This window comes from Malus sylvestris, chromosome 5 (genome assembly GCF_916048215.2).
Source record: "Malus sylvestris chromosome 5, drMalSylv7.2, whole genome shotgun sequence".
NCBI lineage: Eukaryota > Viridiplantae > Streptophyta > Magnoliopsida > Rosales > Rosaceae > Malus > Malus sylvestris.
Window position 1 is genome coordinate 41,463,408 of NC_062264.1, and position 24,573 is coordinate 41,487,980.

A 24,573-nucleotide genomic window follows, 5' to 3' on the forward strand; every position below is an offset into this window, starting at 1 on the left:
TCCCTGTGAATTTGTCCTGAACCCAAAAAGAAACATCATCACATATGAATCGGCATCTATTATCCTTACAGAGTTGGTAAATTGATAGTAAAGGCTGAGATAGCTTTGGAACATGTAAAACATTCTGCAACACAAGAGTATGAGAGGAAGTATGCAATTTGGAAGAGCCTATATGAGAAATGGGTAAACCTGCACCACTTGCAGTGGTAATCGTGTCATTGCCGTGATATGGTCGTGCCAACTCCAAGTTAGCTAGGTCAGAGGTCATGTGAGATATTGCACCCGTGTCTGCAACCCAGAATTGTTCTTTAGGGGCAGATGGTTGATGCTGAACATGCATTGCAGAGAGATTTGGGGTTAGTGGCCGTCCTTGATAAGCAAAATTTCCTCGATGATAGCACTGAATAGCGGAATGACCAAACTTCCAGCAAATTTGGCATTGAATCGGAGAATGAGAAGCGGAGACCGGTGTACTATGTCGCTGAAAGCAGTCAGCTGCAACATGCCCTTTTTTGTTGCATATTTGACAAGTTGGTATTTCAGATGGATGATCTGGACAATGAGACTGAAATGGTCTTGGAGCACAAAGAATTCCAGGACTTGGATTTGGTGAATGATTATAAGATCGGGAACCAGACTGATATGACCTTCCTCTTCCTTTGCCTCTGAAGTTGTTACCCTTGTAACCACCATAGTGGTAAGAACTCTGGGGATTACTTCCAAAATTGCTGGATGGACTCCCATTGGTATAATACTGCCCACCAGAATTATAACCAGGGGAACGGGAACCACCACCATTGTTCTTGTATGGTTGATCATTGATGCCAGAGCTAGAACCAAACTCAACAAAATGAGAAGAATCTTGATCAAGAACTAGAGCTTTCCCTTTGTCAGTGTTGGTACCAGCAACCATTGCAGCACTAAAGGATGGGGAAGACTCAAAATATTGACCAATTGTAGTTTCTTCAGCTAACAATTGAGACCTGAAGTCTTTTAGGGAAATGCCAGTTTCTCTGCCTCTTATAACACACCTGAAGGTGTTAAATTCTGCAGGAAGACCTTTCAGGGCAAGAATGATGATATCATCATCATAAAAAATGACTCCTGCAGCAGCAAGATGATCTCTCGCATCTTTGATCTTTTGCAAATACACAGAGACAGATTCAGACCCTTTTTGAATGTTTTGGAGCTCAGTTTTCATCTGAAAGATTGTAGCTTTCGTGACTGTCGAGAATCGCTCAGCAAGATTAACCCACATTTCATGAGAACTATTACTCCCAATTATACAGGGCATTGCAGTTGTAGACAAAGTGGCAATGATTAATTGCATAAGAGCATGATCATGCATCTTCCATACAAGATAATCATCTGTTTCAATCCCTTCAGTTGTAGCATCCTTATCAAATCTTAGAGGACATTTTCGTGATCCATCAACAAACCCCAGAATACCATGACTTTCAAAGAGAAGTTTAATCTGAAAACTCCAGGTTAAGTAGTTAGAATCATCAAGCTTGACTGTAACGGACGTAGAAATGGTAGAGATAATACCGGTGATTGGAGACTGAACAATCCGTAGCTGATCAGCAGTAACCATTGTTGAGTTGTGAGACAAGAAATTCACTGAGACCTTTTAACAAACAGTTGATATGCAAAAGAAGAAGACTAAGTTGTTTAAGCTCTGTAATACTCTGACGACGCCAATTTTTTGTTTTATCACAGAACAGTTTGCAAACTAGAGGGTAGAGAGAAGAAATGAAAGCTTTGATTGAGATGCGGAAGCGCCAGTCGGATCGGCGATGATACCATGTGAAGATTGAAGCAGTAGCTCCAATGAAGATAGTCGAAGAAACTGAGATTTAGAGAGAGACAGAGACAGAGAGATTTCAGAGAAGATTTCTTTTGTATTTCTTGTATGTTTTTCATCATCAATTACACCTTTAGCTATCTGTATTTATATTATTACATTCCTTACTCTGTAAGCCAAGATATGAAGTATATCAGTTTTAACAACCTTAACAACCTTAGCACCATATCCTAACAGCCTTGTAACTTCCTTTGGATCTTGTGACACTTGTCCTCATCTAGACCCTTGAATTGCTTTCACTTGAATTCTGCTCTTGATGCTTGTTGTCCTTACTTATACTCTTACATATCCAAGGTTATTTCGGTCATTTCAACACCTCACTCTCCCTTCGATAAAAATTAATCTAGGATTTCTATAACAAAATACAAAAAGGAGTTAATCTGGTATACGATGATATGAGGGTTTGTCGTTCGAAAAAGGAGAACGACCTATCACTTCAATGTGTTTCGGACTGAAGATGACCCAAAATATAGAGTCATTGGCCCTCCAATCTATGGTAAAGTTGGATGGTATTCATTATGTTGAAATAACCTTGAACACAAGTTATGTGCAAGGCACATGACTTATCTTGGATGGAAAACGTAACAGAGTTATGGTGAGATGACAAAGTAACGATTTCAAAAAGTTAGTATGATAATCGCTTAAAATTTTAATTCATATGACAAATTAATAAAAGTTTATAAATTCGTATAACATTTCAAAAAATTTCCATTCCAATTGTCGTATGTACTTTATTCCATAAAAAATAAAAGCAAAAATTTAGCAATGCTTGTGAGTTGTGAACTTATTGCATGTTAAGTTTGTACTACTGCTTTTACGTATTTCTCATAAGTCAATTATCCGAGTTTCAAGTATTTACTAATTCTTCTTCTGAAGTTAGCGTTTTATTGATGCATATGCTCTTAAAAGTTGGTCAAGTGCATTACACGTGAGAAATTAACAGAAAAATAACGACAGAATTGATAATTAAGGGGATAATTACACAAACCAAAAAGGATGAAAGAAAAGAGATGTGTGCATGATGAATGTTTTTCAGTGCTATTAAATATTAATGAATCCCACAAATTATTTTTTTTTTGAACAAACACAAAAGTGAATTTTTACAAACACATTTTCTCACACAACACATTATTATTTATTATTAGTCAGTAAATTGGATAAACAAATGAAAGTCACGGGATATCTCTACTAATTAATAAAACACTCATTGTCAACCAAAATCCTATAAAATTACCAGTTTAACCCTCTAATTAAAACATAACATGAATAAGAAAAATGGGGCAAAAATGTAATTTCACACAACCAAATTTTGTTTTTTTTTTCAAAGCCTCACCTACATGTAATCCTAACATATCTCTAATTAAAAAAAAATCCCACTCCCACATTCTCTATCACTCTCTTCCTCTCTCCTTCTATTTCAAAAACAAAAATAAAAAAATTTCTCACACACTTTGTGTGTGCCCATATGCTAGTATAAATAAACAGAACATGCAGATGAGAAAATGAGCGCGTGAACAAAAAAACTCTATCATATTTTATAAGGTCATTTTGGTTCTAGTCCCTAGTTAACTAAATTATTAGAATGAAACCTTATTTGTTTAAATAATTTGATCAAGGTCTCTAGCATTATGTAAGAAATTTAACTCCTGCATTTATGCATTCAATGTCCCACAAATTATGAAATTTAAACTAATTCAAATAATATTTTACAATATAACAATTACGTAAAAATTAATACTGGAGTAATATGATTCTTCACATAGTTTTAATAAAAAAAATAGTGTAACCCACATAATTATTAATATATTAAAAAAATAACTATTGATATATTTAAAACAATAAAATAAATACATATAATTAGCATGGGTACATTCACAAAAAAAAGGGTACAAATTAGTACATATTAAATTCAAAAATTATGGGTACAAATTAAAACTTAAAAGAATATTAATACAAATAAAAAAATGGGGTACAAATTATAAATTGAAATATATGAAAAAAATACTAAAAATATATTTGGAAATGATTAATAAAATTTTCATTTTTAAAATTATAAATCGACATATGATGATTTGTAAATAATTTAATATTTAAATAATGGTATGGAGAAAAGTGAAGGGACCTTGATAAAAAAATGAAAAGAAATAAGTTCTCAATTAATAGGAAAAAAAAAAGAATGAGAACCTAAGTTAGAGAAGTGGTACAAATGTTGGATACACTATGTACTAGTGTAATGATTTTTTTTATTCAATAATGCACTAAGCTGGCTGCTGGTATCGATTTGAGCTACTATTGGGCTAATTTCCTGGACTACAATATTGGGCTGCTATTCAATTTTTCAAAAATCTGAGAGATTGACCATACCTTTTTGTTTTGGTCAACCACGCTGACCCTTACCACTGAATACTAATTTTTTTTTTTTTCAAACCATTTTTTTTTTAATTAATGAAACCTCCCATGTCCCAACACAAAACTCCTGCCCGCCAAACAAACCACAGTTTACTTGTACCAAACGAGAAATTTTTTACTGAAAATGAGAGTTTCCTCTTTAAAACTTATTTTCTCTCACTTAAAACACATTTTTTTTATTTTTTCAGACATAAACCCCATTTACTAGAGTCCAACTAAGCAAATTTCCTTAACAAGCTTGGTATGTCAGTTTTTATAATTCTCGTGTTCCTAAAATACCCTCATAGAGTGTAACATGGGTTAGGTTTGACTTATAATTAATAATAAATTTTTCATTTTATTATTTTCAATGCAATTAAATGTCAATTAACCTATTATTTGTTTAGGCTTTTTTTTCTCAAATTGTTTTACCAAAAATTGTTTTATCATGAAACTAGCTTACCTTATTAGCATGCAATATATAATATATAAAAAATATTATGGTGTTTTACGTTGAGACATGGACAAAAATAATTTCTGTCAAAAAAATTATACAAAATAATGGTTGTATTTTTTTCTTTCCATATAAACTAATTTACCTATCTATATGTTAGTACCCACTTAGAATAGAAATTCTGTAAAAATAATTTACCTACCCCATAGGTGTGATATTGTAAAGAAAAAATGTATATGATTACTTTGGATATTATAAGTAATAATATGACAGTATTATTTGTATAGGTAAATTAATAAGTAGATTGGTAAATTAGTATGTACTAAAAAAATGCAGATAAATTAGCTTGTAACAAAAGAATGTATGTAAATTAGTGATTTTTTTTAAATATAGGTAAATAGTTTGTATCAAAAGAATGTAGGTCAATTAGTTTGTATCAAAAGAATGTAGGTCAATTAGTGATTTTTTAAATATAGGTAAATAGTTTGTAATACGTGGTTTTAAAACAGGAGCTCAATTGCTCATTGCTAGTATAATTGAAGGTGAGTAATAATAATATTTATTGACATATGTAGGTCATTGTGGCATATGTTGTAAATATTTTATAAGGATATGTCATTTATTTGCCAACATGGTAGACTATTTGAATTTTGGATTTTATTTGGATGTTTAATATGAGGTGGGTTTTTGTCTAGACAATATTAGTTACAAGTGCCTATATCTAAACAACCCAATTTTTTATTCGAATAAATTGTAGTAATGGTCCCTCAATTTTAATCAAATTGGAGCAATGGTCTCTCAACTAAAAATTCATTATTATTGGTCCCTCAACTTATCAAAATGTGTAGCTATAGTCATTTTCATCAATTTCGTCAAAATTTTGTCAAAATAAGTTATGTTGGAATAACCATTGATATAATTAGGACCCCTAAACTCATCAAAGTGTGTAATTATGGTCCTTTTTCTCAACTACATCAAATATTTTGTCAAACGAGTTATGTTGGAAGGACCATTGCTACAATTGGACTAAAGTTAAGGGACCATTTCTCTAGTTGAATTAAAGTTGAGGAACCAATAGGGATTTTTAGTTGAGGGACCATTGCTCCAATTGAGTTAAAGTTAAGGGACTATAGCTACAATTTACTCTTTTTTATTCTGTCTGAACATGAGTGGTATACTCTATATCATTATACAAGCATGAGGAGTTTTATTTTTAAGCCATGTTCTAAAAATCGGCCTAGGGGTTGGACGGTGAGGTGTCGACCTAATTGGGTGCCAAACGGTTGACAAAATTGGAGAGTTGTTAGGCACTTGCCTGGGTGCTCCTAGACGGCCTAGGCGGTGTCTAGGCGGTTATCCCCGTTGCCTTCCACATCCGGTCGCACCGAGTAATCGCAGATTCGTCGAGAAATCTGACGAGGGAGGGAGAGAGAGAGCGAGAGAGAAAGTGAGAAAGGGAGAATGAGAAAGGGAGAAAGATTGTGCAGACAGGGAGAGAGATCGTGCAAAGAGGGATGGAGGTTGAAATGGATTATCTGTTGAAGAGAATGGGATAGAAGAGAGAGTGCAGATGAGATTTGAGAGAAAAATGAGGGTGCGGCTAATGTTTTGTTAGGGTTAGTAGGGTTTTTTATTATAAAAGTTTTTGACAATTATATCAAGCCCAACATCTTTTTTAAAGAATAAGGCCCAACAATAAGTAATAACTTAAATTTAATGGTCTTAACAATAACCCTAAAAGTTTATATAATGTCCATATTTTATGATAAATATTTATTTTTGTATGTTTTGCATTTTATTTTATTTTTCAAATTTTATATACAAGCATGGTTTTTTAAGTGTCAACATGCACTCACTTATATATTATATAACAAATTTATTTAAAAAATGCAAATCCGCCTAACCCGCCTAGGCACTAGGCGCCAGCTCGCCGCCCGACTAGCGCCTAGCATCTTTTAGAACCATGTTTTTAAGTGACTTTACATTTGTATAATGATATGTGTTATATTACTCTGTGGTCCGGTAATATTGAAAAATGCTAGGTGGGCTAAGTTTTTAGACAAACACAACATTTATGAGAAGATAATACTAGGTAGACTAAGTTTTTAGACAAAATTTACAAATCATGTATATGTCACCAATAAAAAAATATACATGTTAATCAATATTTAAACAATTTAATCATATCATCAATAATTACGTCATATTCGTATAATTTAAAAAATGTGAATTAAATAGATGGCATCTCTATCTATTGTTACCTATTCCAAAATGTTTCCCACCATTAGGGCTGGGTTTGGTTTTTTTTTTTTTTTTTTTTTTTTTGGTTTTTTTTTTTTTTTTTTTGTTTTGGTTTTTTTTTTTTTTTTTTTTTTTTTTTTTTTTTTGAAAAATGAAAAAAAATTGAAATATGAAATTTTAATATCTCCAACATAATCATAATATAAGCATTCCAATTAGAATCAAAGACAATGAAAATAAACATTTAAAGTTCAACTAGAATCATCAATCAAGTGTTCCAAAGGCCAAACTTAAAATAAACATCAAAGTTTAAGTCTTCAAAAAGTCCAAATTTAAAATAAACATCACACTTCAAGTCTTCTACACTTCATTGAGTTTAATTAAGATACAAAACATATAATAAGATTCAATTAGGGAACAAAAAAAATCACGATTCATAAAGCTTTCCCATACACCAATTACATAACATAAAACTGTACATAACAATATGACATCCACTAACACAATAATAAGACCAAGAATATGTCAGTGATCAAGAAAATGTCCCCAAAAATTATGTTTAAGAATCAAACCTACAAATGGTACTTTTAACCAAATATGTAAAAGTTATTTGAACAAAATTGATTGTAACAAGCATTCTTTGGATACAAAAGTGATATTAGGGACGGGGGAAGCAACAAAAAAGAACAGAAAAATCCACACTTTGATAAATATCAATTAAATGAGCTACTAATCCATCTAGATGCAACCTACAAATCAACAAACAAATATGTACCACTTGAGCCCTCATATCTCGACACTATAAACAACCAATCATTATGAAACACCCCAACCCCTTTTATTTCTCTGCTCTCCCCGTAACCTCATCCTTCTTCTTCGTTTTCTCCCTCTGCAACCTCATCTCTCTCTGTCTCTTCCTCTCCTGCACAGTGATCACTCAAGCATCACCTACAACTACATTCTTGGCTCGAGGTCGTCATCATCATCATCGTTGAACTGTCTCTTTCTCTCTCTCTGCTATCGCAGCAGGTCGTGAGCCCGAAAGCTTTCCGGCGAGCTCCTTGACTAGTAAGTCACGGATCTCCCTTCTTCCTTCTTTTTTTGTTGTGTTAGTTTGAACTTAGGTAGACATGGATGAGTTCTAACCCTTTTCGTACCAAGGTTTGGAATTGGAGACATCACAGGCAAGCACACCAACTTCCGGCGGACCCGAGCACTTCGAGGGCTCTTTCCGTTCGCTCACGGCAGTTCCACGACGAAACGAGGGTGCCTAAATACTCTACTCTTTTCCCTCTTCATTTTAGTGTTTGTTTGGAACCCTAGTTTGCTAGAAAACCGTTCGCCGGAGCTGTAGCAACTCCGGTTTTCCCCTCCGGTATTTCGCAGGCCTTTTAGGCCACCCATCAACCTCGGGCCTTAGGCCCGTGCATGGATCAGCCCAATACACCAAAAACCTAACCCGTTCCCTTTTTATTTTTAGTTACTTTTCTTTTTAAAACCCAAATACCTAAGGGGCCTTGGCTCGTGTACTAAACCCTATAGCCCAGCCCGTTTTCTTTTATTTTTTTACTTTGGGTTTTAAGGGTCCCCGGCCCTTAGGGCCTCTTTCCTTTTATTTAAGGGCTTAAAGCCCAATTTCCTCCTTAGTCCTAAGGGCTTAATACCCGACCTTGGGTTCTAGGTTTGCGAGCCGTGTGGTGCTGTGTGTGTGTATGTATGATTGTGTATGTGCGTATGTGTATATGTATGCACGTGTGTGCGTGTTACCGTGTGTGTGTGCATGTGTGTGGTATGTTGTGTGTGTGTGTGTGTAAGTGTGCATGTGTGCTATGCATATGTACATGTGTGTTGTGCACGCATGTATGTGTGTTGTGTGTGGATTTGGGATTAAGCCCAAACCACCATTTTTATTCCTAGGCCTATCCAAACCCAAAATCCAATAGGTCCTAACCCTTTTTAACCCAAGCTTTTTTATCTAGAAACCCAAAACACTTAGGCTTAAGGCCTTCTGGTCTTTTTTTAACCAGGATCCTTCTTAGGGTAATTCGACGTTTTGAATCCGTTTCCAATGTCCGTTTTTCCAAATTCAATTGCTATTATATAGTTTTATTTATTGGACTCTTTATATGCTTAGCGGCAATTATTGTGACGCTTCCGTCTTCGCTAGTGGCGTAGTTTTTGGCGGCTAAGTACTGTAAGTGGACCACTTCTAAAATTTACATGATTTCATAGTTTAATTGCATAAATGAATAGCATGCCTTATGAGCTTATGATTTGATTTATGATAAGCATGTTTATTAAATATGTTGATTTTCGTCTCGTGTTTTTTGTGAGAAATTAATTGTTAGCCTATATTGAGCTATATTTAATATATCGTATTTTCTATAAAAACCATGAACTGATAGACTATCTGATGGAAGACGATAGGATGCTAGGACATATTTTAGAAACCCCTCTTTATAGTATAGACAATGGATGACTTTATACTATGAAGTGGTTATTTATGGGAGGCGTAACTATTTGTGCGTACCTAGTGGACACTATGCCGCATGGGGCGAGGATATGGTGTTGGCATTTAGGCCAGGAGAAATAATCCCTAGCTACGGGCTGAGGGACACGGAGTAGGCATTGGGCTAGGAGTTGGTAATCTCTAGCTACGGGTGTAGAGACCACAGAGCAGGCATTGGGTCGGAAGTTATATTTATTCAGTGATCTTACTAGCAGCACACCGCGCTTACGAGACGGTCTACGAGATGATACACGCGATGATTTATATAATGTTTTTCCGCGTTATACCTGTCGAGATATTTTATGGCATGCTAGAGTTTCAAAAAAACCTATCATTTATTATGCTAGTAGTTTTCATTATTTATAAACCTGGGGGTTAGTATGTTCATAACTGTTTTCGTATTTTATATATATATATATATATATATATATATATATATATATATTTGAACTTGGTCCACTCACCCTTGTTTTGCGCCCCCTTTCAGGATTTAGAATCGAGGCATACAATTCCGACGTCAATGTCTTTGCTTTGGCATATTTGAGTCTTCTCGGTGTAGGACCCCCATCCGTTATTCATTAAATTTTATATTAATTCTTTTAGAACTCTAGTTAGTTGTATACTCTGAACACGTTCCTAAATTTTTAATTCATTGTATTTTAAATTTCTAACTCTTATTTATTTCTTATTCTTAGCTTTTGTATCAATTAATGGCTTTCGTCACCCTCGGGTGTCGGCCAGCACGTGTCTATCCTGGTATTCGGGGAATATCAGGGTCGGGGCGTGTCACATTATCTGTCAAACACCTCCTCATTATATTATACTTATAGCGTCATTCATGCATCTTAGATCAAAACTTCAGGAATGACAACATTGTAAGCAAACACATTGTGGTCAAAAGACTGATAATTGAAAGTCGATACGGTAATGATAGCATTTCAATCAGATTCTTCTAATTGACAACAATAGTAGTAAGCATTATTATCATAGGAACAACAAAAACCACTAAAAGTAAAAGAAAATCGCAAAACTCATGAAATTGAAAAGCTGCAGAACCCATGAAATTGAAAATAAAATATGTAGAACATGAGAAAAATTACCATGAGACTAACCTTGCAAAGGAAGTATTGTGGGTCGAGACTCGACGAGAGAAGTCGTGGGTCACGGGTCACGGGGGTGAGAAACTAAGAGTGAGACAGCGACACTTGCAAATCGGCAAGATGTGAGAGACTGACTAACTAAGAGTGAGATGGATCGCAAGTCGCTGGGAAGGAAGAAGATGAAGACTGATTGAGTTGAGAGAGAGTGTGCGAAGCGGCGGAGGTTGGGAACTGGGAATGAGAGGGTCCAAAGGCTACAAAGGATCAATGTTTTGGGTTACCAATACAAACGCAAGTCTTTCAAACTGAAAGGAGAACAAACGATGCCGTTTCTAGTAATAAAAGCATTTATTTATAATTAATTATAAAACGACGTCGTTTTGACAACACTTTGGTTTGGTTTCTGAACCCTAGAAATCGAACCGAACCAACCAGATTTGGTTCGGTTTGGTTTAACAGTTTTGGTTTCGTTTTTTCATCCTCGGTTCGATTTTCAGTCCAGTTTTTTTTTCGATTTTCGATTTTTTAAACCCACCCGTACTCGCCGTGTTCTTTCTCCTAACACTCTCTCCAATTGGTAGATGAAGTCATTTGAACAAAACTCATAGCTAGCCTGCGACATTGAGAAGGGAGAAGATGGGGATTCAAGGGCTTCAGCCGCTGTTGAGATAGATAACGGCGCCAATCCACATTAAGGACTTGGAGGGCACTTGGGTGGCAGTGGATGCCTACTCTTGGCTTCACAAAAGCTGCATGTTGACATTTCACCTTTAATTGCACGTGAACTAATCCAGGTGAAAAAGTAGGTATTTTTGGGTTAAAGATCACTATCTCTTTACAGTATCAAATCTTCATATGGATTTAACTTTATCCTTAGTTCTAAGAATTTTGTCTCCTCTCTTGTTGACATTGTTGCTCCTTGATCAAGCAAGAGAATGCATGTCATGTGGTGGCTCCTTACGAGGCAGATGCTCAAATGACGTTCTTGGCTGTCAGCAAGCAGGTAGGTCAGCAGTTATCACTGAGGATTCAGATCTTATACCATTCGGCTGACCCAGGGTTAGTTATCTGTATAGCACAGACCACTTCTTTCTTTACTGTTAGAAACTTCTATCTGTGTGATATGATAATTCTTTCTGTAATCCAGATTATCTTTAAAATGGACAAATTTGGGCAAGGTGTTGAGTTTCAATATTCCATGCTACATCGGAATAAGGACTCGACTTTTTCTGGATTCACAAAACAGATGCTTCTGGTGATGTGTCGTCTGAGTGGTTGTGACTATTTAAAGTCGTTGCCTGGAATGGGACTGAAAAAGAGCTCACATCCTCATCAAAAAGTTCACAAGTTAGGACAAGGTGAAGTTTATTATTCATGCATTCTATAAATTTTGGAAAACAGACCGACATCATTTGAATAATTTTGTTGTGAAGTAACTGCTGACTCATGACTGTCCGATTTCAGGTAATTAAGCACACGAAGTACAGTACTGCTTCAGTTCCTCCCCTATTTGAAGAATCATTCAAGAAAGCAATATTGACGTTCCAGCATCAACGGGTTCATGGTTCCGTTTCTCAAGATATTGTGTATTTATCTGATGTCTGATGATGTTGTGGATGATTTCGACTTCTTAGGACCATATCCTTTATATTGTTAATCTCAGTTAACCATCTCATTACGTTCTTTTATTGTTTCGTTACTTCCTTGCTCCTCCTATTCTTTTCAATACATAAATTGTGGCTTAACCTGAGATACATCTGTACCACAACATATAGCTAAAGGTATAGCAGAAGGTGATATCGATCCATTTACCTAAATGAAATTCTAGGTATCCCCTGTGCGATTTCCATAAGGATTAATTTTGTCCGATTGATTTTCTTCAATTCTGTTTACATATGTCTGGGAGCGTGTTAGTTTAGTCTGAGACTAAAGTAAATTTTCTTCTTTCCTCTTGGCATGAACAGGAAGAGAACGTTAGTGCCGACAGAACTTACCAACCTAAAATGTCAATCTTGGAAGGACAAATAAAAGGAAAGATTTGCCTGTGCAGAATACCCTCCTGACAAAATATTTTTGTATCCTTTGAATCCCCTTTTTCTTAAGCTTGATTACATTACCTAGGTTTTAATTCAGCATATTGTGCTAAAAAATCAGTATAAAATAATGTTCACAGTATTGCATTTTTGTAGCTTATATTGTGCTTGAGCTCAAGTTCTGTAGTTTTTCTTGGACAACTTAAGGCTTTGCCTCTCTTGAAGCAAAGACAAAATTCAGGCTCCGCGGAACTCACCTGATTCTCCAAGTCCAGTTGATGATTCTTCTTTCAGTCCCAGTGAAAATTCCTCTGCGGATGATGTTCCGTGTAAAACAAACTGCTCAAAGCTATCCCTTGGTAACTCTGACAACATGGGAATTGAACCTCCTAGTGGTCAGTGAGTTTCATGAATGTGTGTGATATGATAAATTTTAATCGAACATCACTTATTAATCAACTGTCGTTACACTTTATAAATTATCTCTGTCTTCTCTAGGTATAAGATGACCTCGACACTGATGTCCCTGATTTATTAGAATCTCAAAATCATGGTAATGATATAGTTTCCCCTTGATAACTTCATGGATCCAGTTTTAGTTTTCTGGTTACTAATAGTTGCAACTCACTTGAATTTATGTTCCTGACATTGAAAGACATGGTTTGCATGAGACGAAGTCCAGAAAATACATTGTTGCAACAATCCAGACATATTCTATTCATAAGCCTTGTCTAACGCTGCATACGGAGCGTGAATGTAACAATGCCCCAGACACAGTTGAAGGTGGTAAGACAAGAACGGAGCACAGAAAGGTTATTGTAAGTTCTCATTTCAAGGATAAGTCAATCAATAAACACAATCCGGAAGAAAAACAAGAAAAGCAATTGCTAAAGGATGATCTTGCTATTGTTATGCACGAGGATGCAGTTCCTGAGAGTGCTTAGTTTGAGAATAGCTATTTTAAAGGCAAAGTTGCGAAAAGGACAACCTCCCCACATGACAACGTTCAAATGGTAGGCGTTTTCCTCTCTCTTTTGATTTTATGCTTATAACGTTAGTGTCTGTGACTGTTTTTCGTATAACACTAATGTTTAACTACTTCAGGAAAATGTGAAACTAAAACAACTGTGTATCAGTGCATCCCTTCCAGATGATGGTAAGTGTTACTCGAAACTCAGAAAAAATAGTAGAGGACTCTTGTTCACTTACTGATCCATGCTAATGCCAAGCTTCTTATCTTATATCGTATTGAATCTTTCATCTGAGCAAATATTTTGTTTTGTTTCTTCAATGTAGGTTCCTATGCATCTAGCCTGAACAAAACAATTACAGACACAAATAAAGAAGGAAAATTCGGATCCAATATTTCCCTTTTAGGCCGTTATTCAGATATAGCGAAGAAATCAATGGAAAGATATGTATCAGTTATATCATCATTTATATTTTCCTCGTCTAGTTCTCATGCAAGTGGTCTTCGTGCTCCTCTGAAAGATGTCCAAAACAACGGTACCAATAGGTAATGCCTGTATTGTGTATGGACGACTTAATTTTAAAGTTCAATGCCTTTCTACAGCTAACATGGACTTGATCTTTGTATTGCAGACCAACTGTTGATGATGACTTTAGCAAATTTGAATACGTACCAAGTAATCGAAAAACTTTCCCAGCATCTCGCAAGCGCTGTTTTAGACCGGTTTAAAGCAAAACAGTGAGGCTGTGAGCATCCATGTGATCCATTTATTTTGAAATTCAGAACTTGGGGACTACAATTGTTGACAGCACGTAAATCCTCTGTCTGTGTGTGTGTGTGTATCTAGGATGTCGCTTTCCTATATCTGAGTGTATATATAGTTGACCATTAGCAGATTTATCTTTTCTTCTTTTAGCTGATAGCAACACGAACCCTATTTCAAAAGGATAAGATTAAGGCAGGCAAATTAAGTACCTTGTGCAACTGAAAAGGCACCTAGCTATCACTATAATCAAAGACTTCTGATTATATCTGGAAGTTCCGTTTAGGCCTTTTTCTTCCACACTTTGGAAATGGAAATGGAAAAATATAAGGATGTAAGATTTTTCTGTTAAACGAAGAAATACTATTGATTAATGATAGCGTGAAAGAGCTGTAAATTCCGACGTCCATAGTTTGAATCGGTTTCCAGCCCTGAAGCCAATTGTTGAGGAGGGGTGAAATTTAAAAAGGTAAAATTGTGGTCAGCGAGGTTTCTTGTCATGAAAATATCAGATAATATGCTCATTCACTACAAAGGAAACGTTATTAGTGAGGGTCAAATGTTGTTGGAAAAGTATTCTGCCATCGGAAAACTTTTTTCCAAGAGATAAAGTTTGTCGTTGGTCGTCGGAAATTCTTCTAATGGAAATACTTTTTTTCCAACTAGTCGTCAAAAAAACCACATTTCTAATGCCAATCACTCTTCGGTTTTGGTTAAATCCTCGTAATAATTGAATTTTAAAAGTTTATTAATCCATTAAATGAAAGAGTTTTTTTTTGTCAATGCAGTGCAAATATAGTTTACATGTGAGCACATCTAAGGATTTCAAACTCACAATGTCACCAATTTAACAAATTATCGTACAATTAATTAGGTCGAAGACAAAATTATTACACTTTCAATATCTTATGGCGCAATATAAGAAATTTAAAACTGCAAATCACTATAAATATGAAAACTGTAAATTGTAGTTAATCCAATTTTTAAGGGAAACTCCAAATAAATACGTTCTTCATTTTATTACTCCTTTGAATAAGATCAAAATGGTCACAATCACAATTATCATATAAGTAAGAGATAAAGTTTTGTGTTAAATATTAATATCTACACAAGGTGACTGCATGTGCAACTAGATTTTTTATTTTTTTTTTAACAAAAACAATATTATCTACATTAATGGAAGGAGAGTAAGCTTAGCTTCATAATGAGCTAACAATAATATGGTTCAAATTTGCATTTGGTAATAATCGCACTTAAGACCTCTCACTTATAAGCAAAGAGGAATTCTTTCGCCTTTGTCGTTGGTTGTCAGAAATTCTCCTGTTATTTTTTATTAAGTCAAATTAATTTTTTTTTATCCCATATGTAAAACAACGTTGTTTGGCCTGGGTATTAAAAAAAAAACAAAAACTTGCAGCAGTAGCGCCACCCAGGCTCATAACCAGAGGGCGCGGTCCCTCAATTTTAGTGTCGATTTTTTGCGACTGAAGATGCGGCCGTATCTCCTTGCGCCACATGACTTTCCCACTACTGACTCAATGGGTTCGTATATGTGGTTTGTAGGTGATTATATATATCGAAAATTAACTAAAAATTTTACACAGATAACATTAAGAGTGAGTCATAACGATTTTCTCGTTTTCAAAAACAGAATCTTAGTGGTTTGTTTTTTGTGTGTGCGAATCAGTCATTGTTGAGTTACTATATTAGCATTTAGCACCTTTGTGCTCCCATTTGGACAAATGCACGAAAACAACTTCTGTTATATTTTAAATTCAGGTCTCATAAAATAATGCTTATGAATTATGATATGTTGCCATCAAATCTTCTGATTAATTCAATTTAATTTTAGAGTTCCTACCTAACTAAAGTTTGACAACTTTAAAAGATAAAAGAAAGATGCTTCTCTATAATTTTATGCCAAAAATTCATTCGCTTCCCAACAACCACTCATTTTGTTCAAATTATCAAAACATATCCTTTAATTAATTAACTAGCATTCATGCACATGCTCATGCGCATGCAGAATGTATTTTTTGAATCACGGCGCGCTAAGCGCAATTTACACGTTTTAAATGTATTTGTATGCGTAAATTGACAAAAGGAAAGTCAAATATTTGAAGTAAATGAATAATCTTAGATCATGCTAGAAAAAACCCCTCATAAACCAATTAAAGCAGCTGAATTCAAATAATAAAATCGATCTTTATAGAATTTACATTAAGAATAGAGAAAATAATATTTAATAAATAATTGATTGAATCACATTATTGCTAGCCCATTATGAGGCTAAGCCCACACCCTCCCCCATTAGTGTAGATAATATCGTTTATTAAAAAAAAATTCATTTGACAACTAATTTAATCACATTATTTTCCGCGTGCGAAAGACCTTTTTATAACTGTCATTTAATAAACAATTGATTGAATCACATTATTTCTAGCACATTGTGAGGCTAAGCCCACTCCCCTCCTCCTTAGTGTAGATAATATCGTTTGTTAAAAAAAAAAACAATCATTTGACAACTAATTTAATCACATTATTATCCACGTGCAAAATACTATTTTTATAAGCGGCATTGCACGCATCTTAAGATGTTTTGAACGTGTTTAAAATAGATAAAATAATATTTAATAAACAACTGATTGAATCACATTATTTTTATCCCATTGTGAGGCTAAACCCACTTCCTCCCTCTTAGCGTAGATAATATCGTTTGTTAAACAAAAAACACAATCATTTGACAACTAATTTAATCACATTATTATTCACGTGCGAATGACCTTTTTTATAACTGGCATTACACGCCTCTTAAGATGTTTTGAACGTGTTTAAAATAGATAAAATAATATTTAATAAACAACTGATTGAATCACATTATTGCTAGCCCATTGTGAGGCTAAGCCCACCCCCTCCCCTTAGTGTAGATAATATCATTTGTTAAAAAAAAAACAATCATTTGACAACTAATTTAATCACATTATTATCCGTGTGCGAATAATCTTTTTTATAACCGGCATTACACGCCTCTTAAGATGCTTTGAATGTGTAAAAAAAACAAACACTTGACAACTAATTTAATTACACTATTATCTGCATGCAAATGACATTTTTTATAACCGGCATTACATGCATCTTAAGTGTCACATCCCGGCCTGGGCCCCCACCACATCCCGACCTCGACTCCACCATAGCACGATATTGTCCGCTTTGGGCCCCAACCACGCCTTCACGGTTTTATTTATGGGAACTCACACGAGAACTTCCCAGTAGGTCACCCATCTTGGGATTGCTCTTGCTTAAACTCGCTTAACTTCGGAGTTCCAATGAACTCCAAAGCTAGTGAGCTCCCAAAAGGCATCGTGCTAGGTAGAGATGGGAATATACATATATAGCTTACATGATCCACATGCTAGGTAGAGATGGGAATATACATATATAGCTTACATGATCCACATCCCTGGACGATGTGGGATGTTACAATCCTGAGCTCGACTCTACCGTACCATGATATTGTTCGCTTTGGGCCTCAACCACACCCTCACGGTTTTATTTCTGGGAACTCACACGAGAACTTCTCAGTGGGTCGCCCATCCTAGGATTGCTATCGCGCAAACTCGCTTAACTTTAGAGTTCTGATGAACTCCGAAGCTAGTGAGCTTCCAAAAGGTTTCATGCTAGGTGGAGATGGGAATATACATATAAGGCTTACAGGATCCTCACCCCTGGGCGATGTGAGATGTTACATTAAGACTTTTTGAACGTGTTTAAAAATAGATAAATTGAATCACATTATTACTAACCTATTGTGAGATACTAATTATAAAAATAAAAAAATAAAAAAATAAAACACACAAGCACAAAAAAAAATTAATTATTAAAAAATACTATTTAAATGACGAAAATGCCCCTACCTTATTTAATGCATTATTTTGAGAAGCCTTTAAAGTTTTTTGTTTTGAAGGCATTTTTGTCCATTTTTTTTGTTGAAGCTTGGTGACACCAAAACACTATTCATATTTTCTTCTCTCTTTATATATAATTAGCCTCTATGCACGCGCGTGCATAATGCATTTTTTGAATCACGACGTACTACGCGCGATTTACATGTTTTAAATGTATTTATTAATGTAGATGGAAATGAATAATAAATACATTTAATAAAAGTGGTCTTTTAACTAATCAAAACAGCTGAATCCATATTAATAAAAGCAGTTTTTCAATTTCCATCAACATTTTATTGAATTTACATTAAGATTAGAAAAATAATATTTAATAAACAACTGATTGCTAGCCCATTGTGAGGCTAAGGTCACTCCCTCCCTTTAGTGTAGATAACATCGTTTGTTAAAAAAAATGATCATTTGACAACTCATTGAATCATATTATTATGCACGTGCAAGAAACTTTTTAATAACCGGCACTACGCACTTCTTAAGTGTTTAAAATTGGAGAAATAATATTTAGTAAATAACTACATGCAAAAGGCATTTTTTGAATCACAATGCGCTACGCGCGACGTCTACATTTTAAATGTATTTATATGCGTGAATTGCTTCAATATTTTTTTATTTCGTTATTTTATTTTTTTATCAACAGCGCTACGCGCCTCTTAAGATGTTTTGAACACAACATTCATGATTTCTTATTTTTTATTATATTTTTCTTCCTCCATCACATGGGCACCATCAACTTTGTCATATGTTTATTTTTTTCTCTCTTACCTTTCATCTTTTTATTCTTTTCTCTCTTCCCGCTTATATTTATATTATATTTTATGATAATCAAATTACCAAATTACCCTTGCATGATTTGATATATTATTTTAGGTTGGTTTTGAATTTTTTTGGTTGAGGGGCATTTTGGTCCAGTTATTTTTGTCGAAGCCGGTGAATTCAAATTCCACTGTTCACTGCCTCTGGTTTTATATATAGATAATAATAATAGATATACAGATACTTGCAGGATTTGATTAAGTATTCAAGTCATCGAGAAACTTCAATTTTTTGACTTATTTTTTTTCCACATGAAAGATGCGAGCATCTGCCCAATTTGCTGAACTTTTTCAGCTTACTATTTTCATTACACATGGTGTTACTGTTACCTACATTAGAGGATTCGAGATTTGAATATTGGGTGGTCCTAATGTTAAAGGTCTCAAATTTATATATAAAGAGACATAATGCAAGAAGCACACAAAAAATTCAGTTTATTATTGAGATATTTTTCTTCCTGAAAAAGGAGACAATTGGTAACGAGTCACGGTTATTCATCTATTTTGGGCATGGAGAAACTATGGGAAATTTCACCATGCTCGTGAGTCGTGACCTATTTATTGAGATATTATGTTGAACACTTGAGGAGTGATTTCGAGATAATTTGTTGAGTATTGTCCATGCAACCTATCAAGATATGTTTGACACATATTACATCAAACAGTTAGTTGGTACAAAGGGATCGTAAAAAACATTCAGAGTATCCTCGAAAGACCTTTAAGTGTATATTTTTAGAACTTTGGGTGGTCCTGGATTATCTACATACTTTTTTGTTTTTTACAAATTTCTTATTAATTTATATTATTTGATATTCTCCGATCGCTTCGATTTGATGATAAAAAATTAAAAAAAATGTGGAAAAGATAAATGACATGTTCGAATAGCATCACCCTGTTTTTAAATCTAAAATTCCTTATTCTCGACTCTAATGAAATTTGTCGGTTTTCGAAGTTTGGAAGCCATGACGCTTGAAGGAACAAAATCCACACGCAACGAACTCCACACATAATATAGTTTTCTTCATTGGAAAAGCAAGCTCCGACAGCCGTATGAGTAATAATTAAATACAACGTGGCGTATCTTATTTTAAATATTTACGATATCTGGTGTTTTTTATTCGGTTTTCAGAATTGGTGACTTTGATGTGATCTACGTCATTGGTTCATGAGTTGACACTGTCTGGTTTTTTCTGACCTGAGGATCACAACCATACACATGTCTCTGATTTTAAAGATGCAAACTTGGCCACGGGGTCGTTCCTCTGTTTCTTTTTAAATGAGATCACACAATTGTAAAGTGAATGCCACTTGTGAATAACGTATGCTATCTTTTGTTTATTTGGCAACCATATTAACCTAAGTCGCGCATGAGAACCAAGTTGGTAACGATCATTTATGTTTTTGCAATTCATATACAAGAGAGTTAAAAATTGGTTTACACAACATTTTAACGGTCATTTTTATTTTATTCATTAAGAAGTAACAATATACAAATACTATTCGATATATATAGTAATTTGTCACACTCTCTTATGGTACTCTTAATATGAGCATAAAAATAGTTAATTTGAGATGTTAGAAACTAAACTGAGAGTGCAAAAATCGTTACCCTATCTCAGATCTTTGAGACTCTAGTTAACTATAATTGGATTATTCATGTTTTTGCAATCCATATGCTAGAGAGCTTTGAATCAATTCAAGCAACTTATCTTAACCCTCTTCTTATTTCGATTAAAAAATAAACACTATACAAATAGTACCATTCAATATTATATAGCAATTGTCACACTGTTAGTTAGATATTGCTAATTAACACAAGTCGGGCAGGAGACGTGAATTGATAATGCTCATTCATGTTTTTGCAATCCATATAACAGAGAGTTTATGATCAGTTTACACGACATCTTAACACTTCTCTTTTTTTTCATAGAGAAATAACAACACACAAATATTATTGGATATATGTACTCTTATTGTATTCTTAATAAAAAGCTATAAGATAATTAATTTGAAGTTTTAAAATTGAGAGAGCGAAAATTGTTACTCTATGCATATTAGATCGTTGAGACTCGTAGTGAAGAAGTAGTGTGATAGAAAATAATCATTTTAATATGATAGCGACCAAATAATAAAACAACACTGTGGGATGTTGTTCTTTAGGGATCCGGCTTCTCTGCCATCCCATTTCCCATACACTCTCTTCCCCCAGATTTTGTACGGTCACGGTTAAAACACGTCAACATTTTATATTGATTTTTTTATACAGATAATAAGACACAAAGCAATAGTAATATAAAATGTTAACATAACTTAATCGTGACCGTACAAATAAGAAGGGATGAAAGTGTGTAGGAAGTGGAAGGGCAGAAAAACCAGGTACATTCTTTAGAGGTATGGACTGCAGGGTCCTATAGGTGGGGAACAAGCTGAGAACAAACACTGTGATGACCATGGTGGGGGTGCTGCACTATTTTTATGTTAGATTTTTTAGGTTTTGTGGAACTTGGCCGAACCAGGGGGGCCACTGCCCCCCCCCCCCAAAAAAAGTGGTACTACAATTGATTCTTAAAAGTGGCTTCACTCACATGATCATGATCAGAAGCTCCACTATGTGAGAAAAGTTAAATAAATACAAATTGGATTATTAAGTAGTAAAAGAATTACGGTATATGCATGTGAACAATGTGAAAGGGTCTGAAAATATTACCTGTTGAGAATAAATTTACAAGATAATTTGTGTACTTAATACATTTACTAAATAGCTTTATCATCTAACAGTTGTACATGATAATTTATTTTTCTAATTATATATTATTAAATAATGAATGCCGGTCCCATCAAAATTACCAATGTGAATGAAAAAGTAGAAGAGAAATTTTTTTGATGGATTATGTGAATAATAATGTGATTTAAGGGCCACGTCTTTTGTTTTTGAATAGTACTATTCACATTCTCTTTTTCATTTTTTATACATTCTTATTAATTTTTGTTTATTAATATTTTTTAATTTATTTATTACAACGGTTAAAAATTAAAAAAAAATCTAAAAAATAAAAATAAATATATAAATAACCACCTTCCCCACCCCCACGCCCGGTTTTTTACTTTTGTTTTTTTTATCTACTAAAATGCAACGACTATGACTTCTTGTTATTGGTAGGAAAAATCCCTCTTTCCATCTATTCTATACATATATCCACTTTTGTGACTAGATAACACGTGTTCAAGTCATGGTGTTATTTTCATTGTGAAGGCAATGACTGACTTTAACCTTTGTAGTGCGCTTTTATAATATGTATTTTAATTAGTCAATTGTGTTAACAAATTATAGGATGGGAGTAAGTCAATCACTCTCTCCACATTTTTTTTTTCAAGGAAAACTAATGAAAATAGTTTGAAAATTTTGAGTTTTAACGACAATGACAAAATAAATGGTAAAATGAATAGTACCAGAATTGATTTTTTAGTGTAAAAATGTGGTTTTTCATTAAAGTGAATATTACTGGAAACTTTTCGTTAAAATTCCTTATTTTTTTTATACAAACGATTATTGTAGATGGAAATCACACACGACGGAACCACTAAGAGATCAGAGGGGTTCCGGGTCCATTATGACTATGGTGTAAGAAATTGTTCGGCGGTCTCAAGTCTACAGTGCGACATGAGGAAGAAGGTTGATTATTCCTCGTGAATATTGTATAAACTCGACCATTTCACAGTATTGTTTAACTGTTTCGAATATTAGCACACGCTTTAGAATATGATCACATACCTTTCAGCTGCCGGAATTTGTCGCATACAGTGTTAGTCATACGAGTTTATAAGACTTTTGTTCGTTAGAATGCCAATAAATACTCAAATTTAATCACATTTCCAAATAAAAAAAAAGAAGGTAAATACCAAACTAATTAGGAAAGAACAAACCCAGAACTCATCATAACAATAACAGAATTTTTTGTTGATGGATACTCTATGGAAAATGAGAAACACCCACTCTTATTTAATGGGAGCATTTTTGCTCACCGTGTGGTGTATACTCACCATCCTATTTATCACAGTTAGATGAGTTTAAATTTCAAGATTCGTGTAGTGGATAGGCACAAATCTCAAAATTCAAACTCATCTAACGGTGATAAATAGGGTGGTGAGCATACACCACACTAAATGGTGGTGAGCAAAAATGCACTCCTTATTTAATAATGTTTATTGTCCATTTGATTTAATCAATATGACTACTAGAAATAAAGAAATGCATGTGAAAGACTAAAAGAAACGAAATCACCTCCCATAATTTGTCCATAGCAAAATTCAAATTAGGATTTAAAGAAGCGGGCACACTGTGTAAACCAATGGACCTAACCAATATGGACTAAAGAAAATGAACAAAAAAAAAGTTAATTGAAAGGACCCAACAAATTAACAGTAATTGACAGGGGAAGAAACAATTTCAATTTGCTCTCCCTCATTTTTTTTTTCCTTTGTATTTTTCGCATCTAAATAAAAATACAAATAAATAATAACAGTTAATTCTAAGCTTCCAAGAAACCAGTCATTCTGAGAATCGAATTCCGGACTCGACTCAAATCCCTTCCTTTAAGCGTCCGCCCGTTGCCTGTGCACACGGAGAACGCCATCTTCCCGGCAATACGCCGGCGCACAATCAGATGCGGCGGCACCATTTCTCCCCCGTCCCACTCCTCCTCCTTGTAGTAGTCTCCGTCGCTGTCGTCCTCGGAGCCGCTGAACATGTTGTTGGGGATTTTCACCGGCACAGACTTGATAATATTATTGTTGCCGTCGGTGTTGTTAATCTTCCCCATTTTCTTCTTCTTCGAGAAATTCGACTTGTCGTTTTGATGGTGACGCCGGAAATCCAAGCAGGTCTCGAAGTCGAGATTATCCGTGGAGAAGATGACCTCAGATTCTTGAAACTCGTAGTCGGCCATGGCTAGATTCATAGAGCTAGAGCTGAAAGGAGGATTAACAATATTGGAGAATTTGATTGCAACGAAATATAAATGGAAGTTGGGTTTATGAGAAGCTTGGATTTCGTAGGGTTTATATAGAGAGAGGAAGAGGAGGAAGAGAAAGAAATGAATGGGGGAATCTAATCGTAGAGAGTACACTTTGATTGTTAATTTGTGTTGTCAGATGGCGTCACTGTTTAAGGGAAGGGCATTGAGTGCGGTCCCCGCCACCCTTTTTTTTAATTCAAATTAAATCCCTCTCCATTAATTTTTTTTATTTAATAAAAAATCCGAATAATGATTTTGGATTGGATGACGATTTCAAGTTTTTTTTTTTTGACTGGATAATGCTCTAAGCTACTCTAATATATGAGAAAACACATTTGAACTTTGGTGCTCAGGAGCAAATACATTGTCCCACGAGGTATAAAATATCGATAATATCGGAAATATCAGTAGTCCAAAACACGGAAGCTTTTTAGTGACTGGATAATGCTCTAAGCTACTCTA

At 34.5% G+C, this 24,573-nt stretch overlaps 1 protein-coding gene, 1 long non-coding RNA gene and 1 pseudogene across 3 annotated transcripts; 2 read left to right on the forward strand and 1 right to left on the reverse strand.

Annotated features, from left to right (window-relative positions):
- Positions 1-7,634: 7,634 nt before the first annotated feature.
- LOC126622130 (uncharacterized) lies at positions 7,635-9,911 on the forward strand. 2 transcript variants are annotated; one of them, XR_007623342.1, is made up of 3 exons: positions 7,667-8,015; positions 8,109-8,213; positions 9,082-9,911. It is a non-coding gene; the product is annotated as an uncharacterized LOC126622130 (long non-coding RNA). The 2 variants fall into 2 exon arrangements; XR_007623341.1 differs by lacking the exon at positions 9,082-9,911 and having other exon boundaries at positions 7,635-8,015; positions 8,109-8,441.
- Positions 9,912-10,793: 882 nt separating this feature from the next.
- LOC126622922 (exonuclease 1-like) lies at positions 10,794-14,533 on the forward strand (annotated as a pseudogene).
- Positions 14,534-23,360: 8,827 nt separating this feature from the next.
- On the reverse strand, positions 23,361-24,192 carry LOC126622129 (uncharacterized). The gene has a single exon (XM_050290785.1). It carries the CDS (start codon positions 24,052-24,054, stop codon positions 23,626-23,628), a length of 429 nt encoding a protein of 142 aa, XP_050146742.1. The 5' UTR covers positions 24,055-24,192; the 3' UTR covers positions 23,361-23,625.
- Between the last annotated feature and the right edge of the window lie 381 nt (positions 24,193-24,573).